Below are 15,566 nucleotides of genomic sequence, written 5' to 3' on the forward strand. Positions count from 1 at the left end.
GTACAATAAATGTGAACAAAACACAATTTTAGGCCCTGGCCGGTTGGCTCAGTGGTAGAGCGTCGGCCTGGTGTGCAGAAGTCCCAGGTTCAATTCCCGGCCAGGGCACACAGGAGAAGCGCCCATCTGCTTCTCCACCCCTCCCCCTCTCCTTCCTCTCTGTCTCTCTCTTCCCCTCCAGCAGCGAGGCTCCATTGGAGCAAAGATGGCCCGGGCGCTGGGGATGGCTCCTTGGCCTCTGCCCCAGGCACTAAAGTGGCTCTGGTCGCAACAGAGCGATGCCCCGGAGGGGCAGAGCATCGCCCCCTGGTGGGCAGAGCGTTGCCCCCTGTGGGCGTACCGGGTGGATCCTGGTTGGGCGCATGCGGGTGTCTGTCTGACTGTCTCTCCCCGTTTCTAGCTTCAGAAAAATCCAAAAACAAACAAACAAACAAACCACACAATTTTAAGCCTTCTTAGGTTATTTTTAAATTTATTTTTCTTTTGCAATTTTATTTCCTACTAATATTTTTGGCATAATGTTCACTATGCTTTTATTTTCTCTAACAGCCTGGTTTTCTATAATTGAACTGATAAAAAATAGATTTTAATTTATCTCAATAAGATGACAAGAAATTGTGTGAAATAATTTCATATGTAGGGCTTCTTTCAATTTTTTTTCATTAAAAAGGTCTTTAAAAAACTATAAAATATGGCCTGACCAGGTGGTGGCGCAGTGGATAGAGCGTCGGACTGGGATGCGGAAGGACCCAGGTTCGAGACCCCAAGGTCGCCAGCTTGAGCGCGGGCTCATCTGGCTTGAGCAAAGAGCTCACCAGCTTAGACCCAAGGTCACTGGCTCCAGCAGGGGGTTACTCGGTCTGCTGAAGGCCCGCGGTCAAGGCACATGTGAGAAAGCTATCAATGAACAACTAAGAAGTAGCAACGCGCAACGAGAAACTGATGATTGATGCTTCTCATCTCTCTCCGTTCCTGTCTGTCTGTCCCTGTCTATCTCTGCCTCTGTAAAAAAAAAACAAAAACAAAAACAAAAACTATAAAATATGAAGTTTTCTCCAAAATTGATTCCTTTAATGAATTTAAACAAAATTTTTGTGTCTTTTAAAACCTTAAAACATTGTTATGCATTATTTTTTTAACTGAATTTATTGGAGTGACCCTGATTAACATAGTGATACAGGTTTCAGGTGCCCAACTCTATAACACATCTCCGTGCGCCATGTTGTGTGTTCACCCCCCACACCCAAGTCAAATCTTCGTCCATCACCATTTAAACCTCCTCTACCCTCCACCTCCCTGCCCCTTCCGTGGCAATCACCACAGTGTTGTTTGTGTCCATGAGTTGTTTTTTCTTTTCCTTCCTCTTTCCTTCTTCCCTCACTCCCTCTTTCCTTCCCTCCTTCCTTCCCTCCCTCTCTCCCTTCCTTCCTTCTGTCATCCCTCCCTCCCTCCCTCCCTCCCTCCCTCCCTTCCTCCCTCCCTCCCTCCCTCCCTCTATCCCTTCCTTTCTCCCCCATCCCTCCCTCTCTTTCTCTCTCTCTTTCTATTTTTTTCTTTGCCTTTTTGCTCAATGTGTTTAGAAGAAATATGTTACAGTGAGGTCAAGGTATATGAGAATTGAACATCTATACTTTTACTACATCATCTTTTTGGAATGTAAAAGTTTCTTTTTTATCTGTTATATACTATAATGAAACACTTCATATTTCAAATTCATGTTTTAGGTTAAGTGGGAAATCATTTAAATAATGAGTTCTTTTTTTAAATACTTGAATAGACATGGAGTAACCTTAAGTTCATGTCACTAAGTGAATGTTGCATACTGTATGATTCCAACTATATGACGTTCTGGAAAAGACAAATTGGTAGAGGCAACAAATAGATCATTGGTTGCTAACGGCTTGGTGGGGGTCAGAGGGAGAGGGATATTTGAAGCACAGAGGATTTTATAGCAGTGAAAATGTCCTGAATGATGCTATAATAATAGATACATGTCACTATACATTAGTCAAAATCTGTAGAATGTGCAACCCCGAGAGCGAAAACCCTAATGTAAGCTTCAGACTTTGGGTGATGATGAAGTGTTAATGTAGGTTCAACAAATTGTACCAAATGTACTACTCTGGTTAATGGTGTTGATAATGGGGGAGACTATGCATTTTTGCGGGTGGGAGGCATGCAGAAAATGTCTGTACATTTCTCTCAATTGTTCTATGAACCTAAAACTGCTCTTTAAAATTCTTAAAGAATAAAAACTGATCTTGATGTTAAAATAGAGTTTTATTTTTTTAAATGAAGATTACATTAATTTTTTTAAAGCTTTTTTTTTTTTTTTTTTTTTTTTTTTAAATCACAAGGAATTCTCAATGTGCAGGATTTGAACTTTCTCATGAAATAATTTGCAGACCAGCGAATCCTTTCCTGTTCCTGGTTTGGTTTAGAGTTGAGTGATATTTTTAGTAACAGTCCTAACTCAGTAGCTATGTAAGCACTGAGGGAAGATGGAGTCACAGGGTAAACTGGCTTGCTTCCCACAGGGAGGGCTGGGAATTGAGCAGGAAGGAAGGCCTGTTTGTTAGTGCCTTGTGTGCAACTATGTCTGAGTAGGCAGCAGGCGACACAATGTCTCCCTTGTACAAAGTAACTCTCTTAGTGAGTGCTCAGATATGTGAGGAAAAAGTGTTTGGGTAAGTGAAGGAGAAGCTTGGGGTGTTTCAAAGAGATTCTTTTCGTGTTTTTGTGGCATTTGGATTTCAGGGAGTGTACTATTTGTTGCTGCAAAGTACTGGCTTTGTTTCCAGTGGCATTTTAGACTTACTGAACAAGCTCTACTGCAGGCAGATTGAAGCGTGTCTTTCTAAAACTGTGAGCTTAATTTAAAAATGATTTGTTTGTGATGAAAAGTTAATTTGTGCTTCTTGATAAAAATGTGAGCCTAATTAAAAAATACAATTTGTGGTGAAAGTTAATTTGTGCTCCTTGAAATCAGGGAAAATTAATTGTGACATTCAGTTTTAGGAATGAATTCTCTACTAGACTTAAAATTGGCTTTTTCTTATTTTCATTCTGAAGTCAGTACCAACTAGTGATAATGATGAAAACCACTAAAACTGATTATTGCTATTTAAAATGGTAATGCTGATTTCAAATATAATTTGCTTGTTTTAAAAACAGTGCAACCATTACTTACTACTTTAAGTTACTGTGATATAAAAGTTTTATAATTTACTTTGGTTTGAATGATAAAAACTTCAGTTTTTTTTTTTTTTTACCAAAATAACTGGTTATTTTTCTTCTGGAAATATTGAATTTTGGGTATTAGTTAACATAAATGATTGGTGTTTTTTGAATGTTACTTTTATATTTTCAGCCGCACTTAATGATCAAGCTATAAGTAGTTAACTTTTATAGAGTATGTACTTGTTCATAGTGTTTTGCTTTTGAATCTGCCTAGTGGAGTGTGACAATATGAATCGCTTTGATCGATCAGACAGAAATGCTCGGCAGTCTCAGGAAGGATTTTGGAAAAGGCCACCCCAGAGGTGGAGTGGGCAAGAACATTACCACCTTAGCCATCCTGACCGCTATCATCACCATGGAAGAAGTGACTTGAGCAGGTGAGTCTAATTTCCTACCTTCTGATTAATTTTGATTCATAATTTCCCCTGGTTTTTAGAGGCACCAAAAACATTTTAAGCTATATATGGTACTAACTGGACTAACGTCTAATTTCTGTCTTTTGGCCCACATGTTTTTTAAATTAACTTTATCATAAATATTAAATGTTTTATGTCTACTATTTGGTGTGATTTTCTAGTTCTCATTTGTCAAATGATTAAATATTGACTTCATTATAGTTTATTCTTTTTTAAATAATGTAAAATTAGTGCCAAGTGATTTGTCTTTTGCATGGATACATTGAAATTTTAAAAGTTCTCAAGTACTATTAAAAGAAGGTACTGTACCATGGTAGTATTCTTCTCCTTTTTTGAAACATAGCATAGTCTTTAGTTTGATCAGAACTTATGTATAATGTAGCTCTTGTAGTCATTCGAGCCTGGGGTGGAACCTTGGCCTGGCACGTATTAGCTTAGGTAATTTATTTAACCCCTCTCTTCTTCAGTTTATTGTCTATAAAATACAATTTATAATACCTTTTTCTTCACTGTTGAGGGATCAGGGTTAAAAGTCTCTGGAGCAGTATCTGGCTTACAGTAGGCATCCAGTAGTCATTGTTAAACTTTTTGCCTTTTTACTTTCACCTTGTTCCACTGTGGCTCTGGGGTCATTTTGGAGCTAATTTAAAAAACAAATAATAAAATTGGGATAAAGAAATAGTGGAAGGAAAACACATGGCCCCATATAGTTCTTGAAGGAAAAAAAATTGGCTTTTGCAGCAAAAGCAAAGAACAAAACTTGATCTTTTACAAGAGTTACAGTGTACATGGGATAAAGGATATGTTTCTCCTGAATTGATTGACTTTCGTGAGACAGAAACCTGCAAAAGATTGCTCTATATTCCTTCTAATCTATATGTAATAGGGTGGGCAGGCTCAGACAGCATCCCAGAGCAAAAGTAATGATAAGTTCCTTAAGTCTGTTTCTTATTTATATTCTTCAGTGCAGCTACAGAGAACCTCATTCCCAATGAGAAAAGGCAGTTGAACAGGGGTTCACGGGATGATGATATCCAGCTAAAGGTCTTTCTGTTGGTGTACTTGGGTGCAAGGATAAAATTAGAAATCTGAAAGAATGCACACAGGACATGACCCTCCAGGCATTATTTTGGCTGTTCTGTATCTCACATCTGGCTTTTGGATAAGGAGTAGACATCACAGAGTTGGTACTACCAGATGAGAATCTGATGTAAAGATAGACTTCATTGCTAACAATAAAGGTTCTGCTTCCTTCATCATTGATGACTGGTTTATAAGAAGGTAAATTTAAGGCCAACTAATGAAAATTTAGAATTCTAACTAAAATGTGAACATTGCTTATACTTCAGGTAAGATTTATTTATTCGTTTCAGAAATAGTCATTGAGAAACTTATATGTTGAACTCTGTACAGTTCTCAGGCTGAGAAGAATCTGAATATTGCATGAGAGGTGAAAGCTGAAGATTGCTAATAGCTTCTTGGAACATTGTTTTGAGAATGATAAAACAAATTATGCAGTGGGCAGGCTAAGTTGGAATTTTGTAATTATTGGTTAGGTAGAAGATTCATGTGCCTCTTCCATCCCATGTAAAGATGAGTAGTAATACTTCCTGCTGACATGATGCTGAGTCTGTGGGTATATTACAGTGTGGCATTCGTGGAGGGCAGTAGTAAGATGTGCCCCAGTACAGTGATGTCTGCGGGACTATAGGAGCACTCAGCACTGGTGTTTGTTTGGGATAGTGGTGTGTGTAAAGGAAGTTACTATTGAACAGATAAGTGTGACTGTAAAGGCTACAGAGAAGTGGTTTTTGTAGGAGAAGGATGAGTATTCAAATGGAAAAAATGGTGTTTGCAAAACCATTCATGAAATGATGTGGCATCTTCAGAGAACTACTCCACGTTAAGAGCTGCACTGCTAGGTCTTTTGGAGGAATGAATAGGTGTAATTTCTAACTCTAGAGAGCAGAACTGTCTATGCATTCTTAAGATAAACAGTGACAAATTTCAGCCTCAAGTGAGAGTCTGTTAATCAGTCCAAAAAGAAATGAATTACCTGGAGGTAGTAATCTCTGTCCCTGGGAATGATCAAGCTAATGCTGATTAGTCTGTCAAAAAAGTTAGGCAACGTTTTCCAAAAACTCTACTTCTGGATGTCAATAGGTGTAGGTAGATAAGAGAGATGCTCTGATCAAATGAGTTTAGGAATGAACTAATTAAAGTTAAATGAGATTTTTTTTTTTTTTTTTTTTTGCATTTTCTTTTGCATTTTTCTGAAGCTGGAAACAGGGAGAGACAGTCAGACAGACTCCCGCATGCGCCCGACCGGGATCCACCCGGCACGCCCACCATGGGGCGACGCTCTGCCCACCAGGGGGCGATGCTCTGCCCATCCTGGGCGTCTCCATGTTGCGACCAGAGCCACTCTAGCGCCTGAGGCAGAGGCCACAGAGCCATCCCCAGCGCCCGGGCCATTTTTGCTCCAATGGAGCCTTGGCTGCGGGAGGGGAAGAGAGAGACAGAGAGGAAGGTGCGGCGGAGGGGTGGAGAAGCAAATGGGCGCTTCTCCTGTGTGCCCTGGCCAGGAATCGAACCCGGGTCCTCCGCACGCTAGGCCGACGCTCTACCGCTGAGCCAACCGGCCAGGGCTAAATGAGATTTTTAATAGTAGACTACACAGTGCCTTTAATATATATAGTATTAAGTTTTTGCAAAAGGTGGTAAAAGATAAAATGTGTAGCTTTTTCCCAACACATACTACCACAAATCTCTTCTATACAGTGTATTTTGAAGGACTAGTGATGTGTGGGTCATCCACACTGGTAATTCTCAATGAGGAGAGAGAAATGCACAGCATTCTTTGGGAATTTTAATCTGATTTACCATATTTCTCCATGTATAAGACGCACCATTTTTGGAAAAATTTGAGGTCTAAAAACTGGGTACGTCTTATACCAGGGGTCCCCAAACTACAGCCCGTGGGCCGCATGCGTCCCCCTGAGGCCATTTATCCGCCCCCACCGCACTTCCGGAAGGGGCACCTCTTTCATTGGTGGTCAGTGAGAGGATGCATAGTTCCCATTGAAATACTGATCAGTTTGTTGATTTAAATTTACTTGTTCTTCATTTTAAATATTGTATTTGTTCCCGTTTTGTTTTTTTTACTTTAAAATAAGATATGTGCAGTGTGCATAGGGATTTGTTCATAGTTTTTTTTATAGTCCAGCCCTGCAACGGTATGAGGGACAGTGAACTGGCCCCCTGTATAAAAAGTTTGGGGACCCCTGTCTTATACACTGGTTGTAGTTTTTTTTTACTTTATTTCCTGCTTTTTTTTTGCATGGATGAGGAGATTTATGAATTTTATGATGAATAAAACTTGAGTTCAATAACTTTATGTAATACATTTTTTTTTTCAAATTTCAAGCCCCAAAATTAAGGTGCATCTTATACATGGGAGTATATTATACATGGGAAATATGGTATTTAGCACAGAATTTTCAAAGAAATGGGCAGAGGCATACCTTTTCTTTCTTTCTTTCTTTCTTTCTTTCTTTCTTTCTTTCTTTCTTTCTTTCTTTTTAGAGAGAGAGAGAGAGGAAGAGACTGGAAAGGAGAGAAAGGGGAGGAGAGAGATGAGAAGCTGAGAAGCATCAACTTGTTGTTTCACTTTAGTTGCTCATTGATTGCTTCTAGTCCATAGGTACCTTGACCAGGGGGCTCAAGCTGAGCCAGTGACCCCTAACTCAAACCACTGACCTTGAGATCATGGTGATGATCCTATGCTAAAGCCAGTGATCCCCAGCCCAAGCTAGTGACACTGGAGTTTCAAACTGGGGACCTCAGCATTCCAAGTCGACTCTTTATCCACTGTGCCACCACCAGTCAGACGGAGGCATATCATTTTGTCATGAATAGTTATATTGGCCAGTTTATTGATCCCCTGAGGCATGAGGGTAGCCATGTGGAGTTTGGGACATGTAAATCCCCTAGACCAGCAGACCCCAACCTGCTGGGGTCGCATGACCCACAGGTTGAAAACCGCTGCCCTAGACCTAGTTATGCAGATGGGTGGTGGAGAGATCCTTCATCCAAGACAAGCCTTACTCTAGCATATCTTAAAACTGTCTATTCTCTTTGTGCCTTGATGTAAATGGTTGGATGTACTAACCCCGGAGCCTTTTTCCTATTACACGTGTAAAAGTTCCTCTTTCCATTCTGTCACTTCTTTTTTATTTATTAATTTTTATTTATTGATTTTAGCAAGAGAGGAAGGGGGAGAGAGAAAGCGTAAGACAGGAACATTGATCTATTCCTGTATGTGCCTTGACCAGGGATCGAACTGCCAACCTCTGCACTTTGGATGAAACTAACCAACCAAGCTATCCATCCATGGCCCATTCTGTGACTTCTTGAGTCTTAGTTCCCTTTCCTGTCTGTCCTTCAGTTCCTGAGTTCCTGACATTGTCATAAGAATAAGATTATGTCTTATCCATAACTCAGGGACTGCTGGTTTAGGACCATTAATCTGCTTCCTCTGTACAGATTCTCAATTTAGGATGGGGTTTAGTTCTCCTAGACTCTTTAGAAGTTGAAAATATTGTAAGTTAAGAATGCATTTAATATACCTAACCAAACATCATAGCTTAGTGTGGTTAGCTATGCTAAGGTAGGTTAACCTACCTTAAATGTGGTTAGTACATTTACACTAGCCTGCAGTTGTAGACAATTTTCTAACACAGTCATATTCTATAGAATATTAGTTATCTTCATGATCATGTGATTGACTGGAGCTGTGGCTTGCTGCTGCTGCTCAGTATCATGAGACAGTATCACATCACATATTGGTAGACCAGGGAAAATCAAAATTCAGAGTATGGTTTCCACTGAACTTGTACTACTTTCATACCATCATAAAACCGAAAGCTTGTAAGTGGAACCATCCTAGGTTGGAGATCATCTGCATTTTTATCATAATACTGTGCTCTTTTTTCACTTGACTCAATTTTTTACTCCTCCTTCCTCCCAGACCTCCCTTTCCCCCTATACCTTCTATTATGCAGTGTGGAATTCTTTCACATCCTAACAAACTCACATGTTGACCTCTTTTTCTGCATTTCCTGATTATAACGGAAACCTAACTCCTTCCTAAATATACGGGTTCTGACTCCCCAGTTGTATTTTTAAAATGAAGGATTCTTATTTCTTAGTCATTGTAGTACTTTAGTGTTTAGAGGTGGAATCTTGTCTTTACTCCTGATTGCCACTTCTAAATGAATTATTATTCAGTCTCTTTTCCTTTGAGACTTAGGGCATTTGACTGTATCAGCTTCTTACTGATCCATTACTCTAGCTTACAAAAATCTCGGTCCTTGGCTTACTTTCCCTTTTTATTGTAAGCTTTGCTACAGTTGCTGAGTGCTTCTCATGTTCATGTACATGGTTCATATAACCCTCTGGCTCTTAGTTCCTTAGGCTTTTCTATAGACAAGATCATGTCATCTGAGAATAGAAACAGTTTCATTGTTTTCTTTCCAATCTGGATACCTTTCTTTTTTGTCTCCTGAGTAATTGCTATGGCTAGAACCTCCAGTACAGTGTTGAATGAGAGTGGTGAGAGTGGCCATCTGTGTCTTTTGTCTCCTTTAGGAGCAAAGCTTTCACTCTTCCACTGTTAAATATAATGTTAAGCTGTGGGTTTTTCATAGACTCTCTATCAGGTTGAGGAATTTTTCTTCTATTTATATTTTGTTTACATGAGAATGTTTTAATTTCTCTTTAGTTTTGAAGGATAGTTTTGCTGAATATTAAATTCTTGGTTGACAGTCTTTAAACATTTTGACTCTTTTTTTTTTTTTTTTTTTTTGCATTTTTCTGAAGTTGGAAATGGGGAGGCAGTCAGACAAGACTCCTGCATGCACCCGACCGGGATCCACCCGGCACGACCACCAGGGGGCATCAATCTGCCGCAACCAGAGCCATTCTAGCGCCTGAGACAGAGGCCACAGAGCCATCCTCAGTGCCCGGGCAAACTTTTGCTCCAGTGGAACCTTGGGTGCGGGAGGGGAAGAGAGAGACAGAGAGGAAGGAGAGGGGGAGGGGTGGAGAAGCAGATGGGCGCTTCTCCTGTGTGCCCTGGCCGGGAATCGACCCAGGACTCCTGCACGCCAGGTGACGCTCTACCACTGAGCTAACCGGCAAGGGCCGACTCTTGTTTTCTGATGAAATATCAGCTGTTAATCCTTTCTCAGCATGTCTTCTACATGATAGGTTACTTTTTTTATTTGCTGTGTTCAGAATTCTTACCTTTTTCTTTGGCTTTTGACTTTTACAATGATGTATGTTTCTTTTTGTTAATTGTATTCTGGAGTTTGTTGAGCTAATGATTAGACAGCAATTTCCTTTATTGCCCTTGAACCAATAAGTATTCTAGCCTTTGCCACGGGGCTCTGTTGCCTTCAACAACCCGGTAAGCAGTACCCTGCTTGCTCAGAGGCTCACGATTGGCAAAACGTGAGAAATTTAGGCCTTCTCACGTGTTTCCTTGGCACGGACACATCCCTGTGCATGTGTATGGCCTTCTCTATGCCCAAGAATATTTTGGAGCATTTCACAACCTCCTGTGGACATCTCATTCCTCAGGTTTTCCTTAGGAGGTTTTTGGTCATCTTGTTTGCCCCAATTGGTATCATTGTCTCAGGCAGCTGGGATTTTAAACAAGTGTCTCTGATATTTTTTCAACAAATATAGTAGAGATAAGGCTAGTATAAATAAAAACAACTGCTAAGAATGGACCATTTCTAGGGAGGAACCAGTTAAGGTCAAATGGTATCAGTTCTCTGGAAATGGTACTTTTAGGAGAATTTCAAACACCGTTTACCTCCCAGCCCACTCTGTAGTTGCTGAATTTCATAGCTGCCATGCTTGTAAGACTTATTTTTCAAGCTATCACAGAGCTAGGGAGATAGGTATGGCAGTAGAATAAATTAAAACACCACAAAGCTTGTGGTATCACCAAGATTCAGCTGGGATACTTTTTTCTTTAATAAGTGTTCCTTGGTTGTTGCAAGCAATTGGTTGATTTCCAGAGTTCTGAAAAAGTTGATTTTGACTAATTTGTCAGAGTTCTCAGTGCTTTTATGGAGGAGTGAATATATGAAGATATTTATTCTGCCATTCTGGGAGTACTTCCTTTTCTTCCTTCTGTCATTTTTTTCTTTATTTGTTATAATTAATAGATTTCATTTTTTAGAGCAGTTTTAGGTTTGCAAAGATACTGAACAGAAAGAACTGCAAAGTCTTGTATACTCTCTCACCTTCTTTTATACACAGTTTCTCTTATTACTATCTTGCATTAGTTGTTAAAACTGATGAGTCAATATTGATACATTTATTAACTAAAATCATAGTTTTACATTTGGGTTCACTCTTTGTGTGTTCATTCTGTAGGCTTTGACAAATGTGTAATGGCATGTATCTAACATTACTGTATCATACAGAATAACTTTACTGCTTGTGAAATCCTACATCCTCCACCTGTTCATCCCTTCCTCTCTCCATGTCCCACCACCCTTGGCAATACTCCTGGCAGACACTAATCTTTTATGTCTCCGTAGCTTTGCATTGTCCAGGATGCCATATAATTTATGGAAATAGTATGTAGCCTTTTGTGGTTGGACTTTTTCACTTAGCAATATGCATTCAAGTTTCCTTCATATCTTTATATGGTTTGATAGCGCATTTCTTTTTACCTCTAAATAATAATTCATTGTGTGGATGTTCTGCAATTTGTTTATCCAGTCACCTACTGAAGGGCATCTTAATTGCTTCTAAAATTTGGCAGTTATACACAAAGCAGCTCTAAACATTTATGTGTATAAGTTTTTTAACTCATTTTGGTAAATAACAAGAAGCACAATTGCTGGACTACACAGTAAAATTAAGTTTAGTTTGGTAAGAAACCGCCAGTGTCTTGCAAAGTGGCTGCACATTTTGCATTACTTCCAGAAGTGCATGAGAGCTGCTTTTGCACACCCTCACCAGAACTCGTTGTCTTTTGGATTTTAATGATGCTAATAGGTGTTTAGTGATAACTCATTGTTTTAATTTGTAATTCCCTAAGGATATATAACTTTGAGCATTTTTTCATATGCTTATTTGCCATCTATGCACCTTTAATGAGATGTCTGTTTAGACCTTTTGCTCATTTTTCAATTGAGTTTTTTTCAGAATTTTAAGAGTTCTTTGTATTTTTTAAATATCAGTCCTTTATCATATATATATTTTAAAAATATTTTCTTCAAGTCTGTCTTGCCTTTTTATTTTCTTAATGTTATTTTTCACAGAGCAGATGTTTTTGATTTTATGCAATCTAATTTGTCAATTTTTTCTTTTATGGATTGTGCTTTTTATGTTGTATCTAACAACTTTTTTGACAAACCCAAGGTCACCCGATTTTCTCCTTTGATATCTTGTAGTTTTGTGTTTTATGTTTAGGTCTTTGCTATTAGTTAATTTTTGTGAGAGGTCATTTGTTTTTTTCATATGGATGTCCAGTTGTTCTTGTACCATTTGTTGAAAAGACTGTTCTCTCTTCTTGAATTGTCTTTGCTCTTTGTGAAGAACCAGCTGGCTCTGTGTGTGGGTGAATGTCTGCACTCTCTGTTCGGGTTTACTATCTGTCTATTCTTTAGTCAGTAGCACATGAATCAACAATTTAAGTGTTTAAAAATTGTTTTGGGGGAGATAAAAGGAAAATCAGGCCTGAAATAGTTTCAGAGAAAATAATATGAAAACAAGCTCATTGAATATTTGATAATTTAGTTTTGGAAATATTTGTTCAAAGCTAGAAAATTTAGCAGAAATTATATTTTTACTTTTTAAATATGATTAAAATTTAATGCATTGTGACTTCTGCAGATTTAATGCATCATAGATTTGCCTTTAATTCTGATACAACGTAGCCATTATAATGAGGGAATATTTCTTCAGCATGTTCTTAGGAACCATCTCGAGCCCTGGCCAGACAGCTCGGTTGGCTCAGAGCATCGTCCCAATATGCTGAGGCTGCGTGTCTGATCCCTGGTCAGGGCACACACAGGAGCAGATCGATGTTTCTGTCTCTCTCCCTCCCTCCCTTCTTCTGTCTCTAAAATTAATAATTTTTTTAAATTGAAAGAATGAATTTGAAAAAAAGAGAACCAACTGGAATTATGTGTTGTATGAATGAAGTACCTTTTAAATTGCTGTCACTGTTACTTCTGGTTAAAACATTGCATTTTTCACATCCATGAAACACATTATCTTTAGTGTTAAATGTTCAAACAAAAAAATTCTAAACCATCCGTAATTAATATTGTATGAAACTAAAGGGAAGTTTTAATTTTTTAAGAGTAGATTTTTTTAAATGTAGTTAAGATTAGGAAACAAGATTTATAAAATCTTGTTTAGCCTTTATTAGAAAAGATGACATATCAACAATGTAAAAACAAAGAAATAAAAGTTCATCTGTCTTAATTTTCTGCTGGGACTTTCAAGAAATAGGTGTTCAGCGGTGTGTCCAAACTGGGTATTAACATGGGTCACAGAGTTATGGGGCTGGAAAACAATGGGATGTTTAAGGCCAATTAGAGTCAGAAGATAAAAAGCAGACAATCAGTATAGAAAAAAAAGAAGTGTAACTTTTTCCAGGCAAGGCTTTTCCCTAGAGTGTTTTGTTTCTATTTAAATTCCTAAGGAATAAGGTTTATTCAATCAATTTGTAAAATACACAAAAGAAGGAAGTGCAGAAGATAATTTTGTTAATGACAACTAGACCTGAGTGGATTTTTTTAGTAGAAACAGATTCAAAGTGAGTGAAAGTCAGAGGCTCTGTGATCATGATAAATGAATTGTAATAATCATTGCAATCATTTTTTACCTTTATTTCTTTCTGAAATCATGTTGCATATCTTTTACTTCCAACTTCTCCTGCCCTTACAGAGGCTCTCCCTACAGAGAAGCTCCTTTGGGACATTTTGAAAGCTATGGAGGGACCCCCTTTTTCCAGGCTCAGAAGATGTTTGTAGACATGCCCGAAAATACAGTGATCCTGGATGAGATGACTCTCCGGCACATGGTCCAGGATTGTACTGCTGTAAAAACACAGCTGCTCAAACTGAAACGTCTGCTGCATCAGGTGAGAACATGATGTATGTTTTCGGCTGATATTTTGAGTTGCAAGATTGATTGACATTACTTTCTTAAAAAAATTTTATTGGGTCTTTAATGTCTAGATTTCTATAAAAATAAAGATCATAAATAGTACATAACAGAAACTTTTGTGGAAGAAAAGACATGGGATTTTGCATGATGGTCTCAGTAGAGCCCCAGCATTTGTGAGCTGTGTAATACTGGGTAAGCCGGTCTCTGTTTCTGTTTCCTCATTTTTATAGTACCGTAAGGTTATCGAGAGAATAAGAAGTAGTGGTTGTAAGTTGAGAGATCTCACACCTGCAACACAGTAGGCATTCAGTGATTGCCTCTATAATTTCAGCTAGGCGGGAGATAAGCAACAGCAGTTTTTACTTACTTGCAGTTTTATTTGAAACCCTCAAGTTTAATCTTTCTCAGTCTTATTTTTATTTGAGAAGATCTAGACTAGCAGTGATGTGACTTTGTCAAAAGACACAGGGTGAACTGACAGTTGAATCTGGCTTCTGATTCAATAGTACTTTTTTTGTTTGAATGTATAACACTTAAAGACAAGGTCAGTTGCACAGCAGAAAACTAAAGAATAAAATACTGATTTTAAAATGTGAATATTTTTGTTTACTTTTAAATCTTTATTTGTCTTTTGTAGGCTAGCCAAATTTAGCTAGAATTATTGTTCAAAAATAACATTCAGTCTTCCCTGCTCAACTTACTTTCTCATCGTCCCCAGGGTTGTATATTCTAGCTAATTATGAGTAGGGACCAAGTTTTAGAATTTATGGTGGTAATTAAAACCAAACTCATGACACCTGCTGAGAAGTGGAATATGGCTCTCCTATGTCAGTAATGATGATTTGTGTAAATACTCTGTTAAAGTTACGTAAATTGTTTTCTATTACCTGGTGATTGATTTCCTGGACTATTTGTCTCCATTCTTATAGATATTTAAGTTTTTTGTGCCGTGGCTGAGAGCAAGAAAGTAAGGCTGCTTTTCAGATATGTGATTCCGGTACTCCTGTCAAGGCAGAAGGGATTTCATGTTTGAAATATACAGATGTAGAGTTTACAACTTAGTATAGCTGTAGTAGGAGATAGACTGGGATGAAGATTTTCTGATCAGGGCCTTCAGAGTCAAAGGAAAGAGGAGATAAAAAGCATAGGAAATAGCTAAAATATGTTCAGTATTTTATTTGCATTAGTCATCAGGCTAACTATACCACATACCCTGGTTGTGTCAGGGCTTATGCATAATCCTGAAACATGAAGCATGATTAAATATCAGTTAGTAAGACCAGGCCACCTCTAGTAATGAGAGAAGCAGCAGAATTCTGAAAGAATAGGTGTGTAAGTACCATAAGAATAGAAAACTCTTTGAGATGCTTTATGAAAAACTGAATCTCTTAATGGCTTATGACTTCTGAAATTTTAGATAGCACATGCTGATCAAATTGACTTTTTGTTTATGCAGTTAACAACAAAATTATGAGAACAAAATTGCAAAATCTATTTAGGATATCTTTAAAGTTTCTCAGAGTGCTAATGTTAAAAGCTGAATGAGTCCAAGATTCCATATAATTACCTCTTCCTTTCAATATTACTGAATTTTTAAAAAGTTCAGTGTGCTGCATATATATGGTTTTTAAAAACTCACATAGTATCCAGAGGCTTAATGAAAACAGTATTTCGTTCCCTCTCCCCACTTCAGCCTTTTGTAGTCTG

The 15,566-nt window shown here is 38.2% G+C and overlaps 1 protein-coding gene across 9 annotated transcripts in view; it reads left to right on the plus strand.

Annotated features, from left to right (window-relative positions):
• The window catches only part of CCSER2 (coiled-coil serine rich protein 2), a 178,846-nt gene that overhangs the window by 80,061 nt on the left and 83,219 nt on the right, over positions 1 to 15,566 (plus strand). For 7 of the 9 annotated variants that reach the window (XM_066243980.1, XM_066243988.1, XM_066243984.1 and 4 more), the window contains 2 exons: positions 3,455 to 3,617; positions 13,638 to 13,833. In XM_066243980.1, the coding sequence (XP_066100077.1) occupies positions 3,455 to 3,617; positions 13,638 to 13,833 (359 nt within the window). Of the gene's footprint in view, positions 1 to 2,551; positions 2,688 to 3,454; positions 3,618 to 13,637; positions 13,834 to 15,566 lie in introns of those variants that run through there. The other 2 variants (XM_066243989.1, XM_066243982.1) reach the window with 2 other exon arrangements.

The sequence above is a fragment of the Saccopteryx bilineata genome, chromosome 9 (assembly GCF_036850765.1).
Source record: "Saccopteryx bilineata isolate mSacBil1 chromosome 9, mSacBil1_pri_phased_curated, whole genome shotgun sequence".
NCBI lineage: Eukaryota > Metazoa > Chordata > Mammalia > Chiroptera > Emballonuridae > Saccopteryx > Saccopteryx bilineata.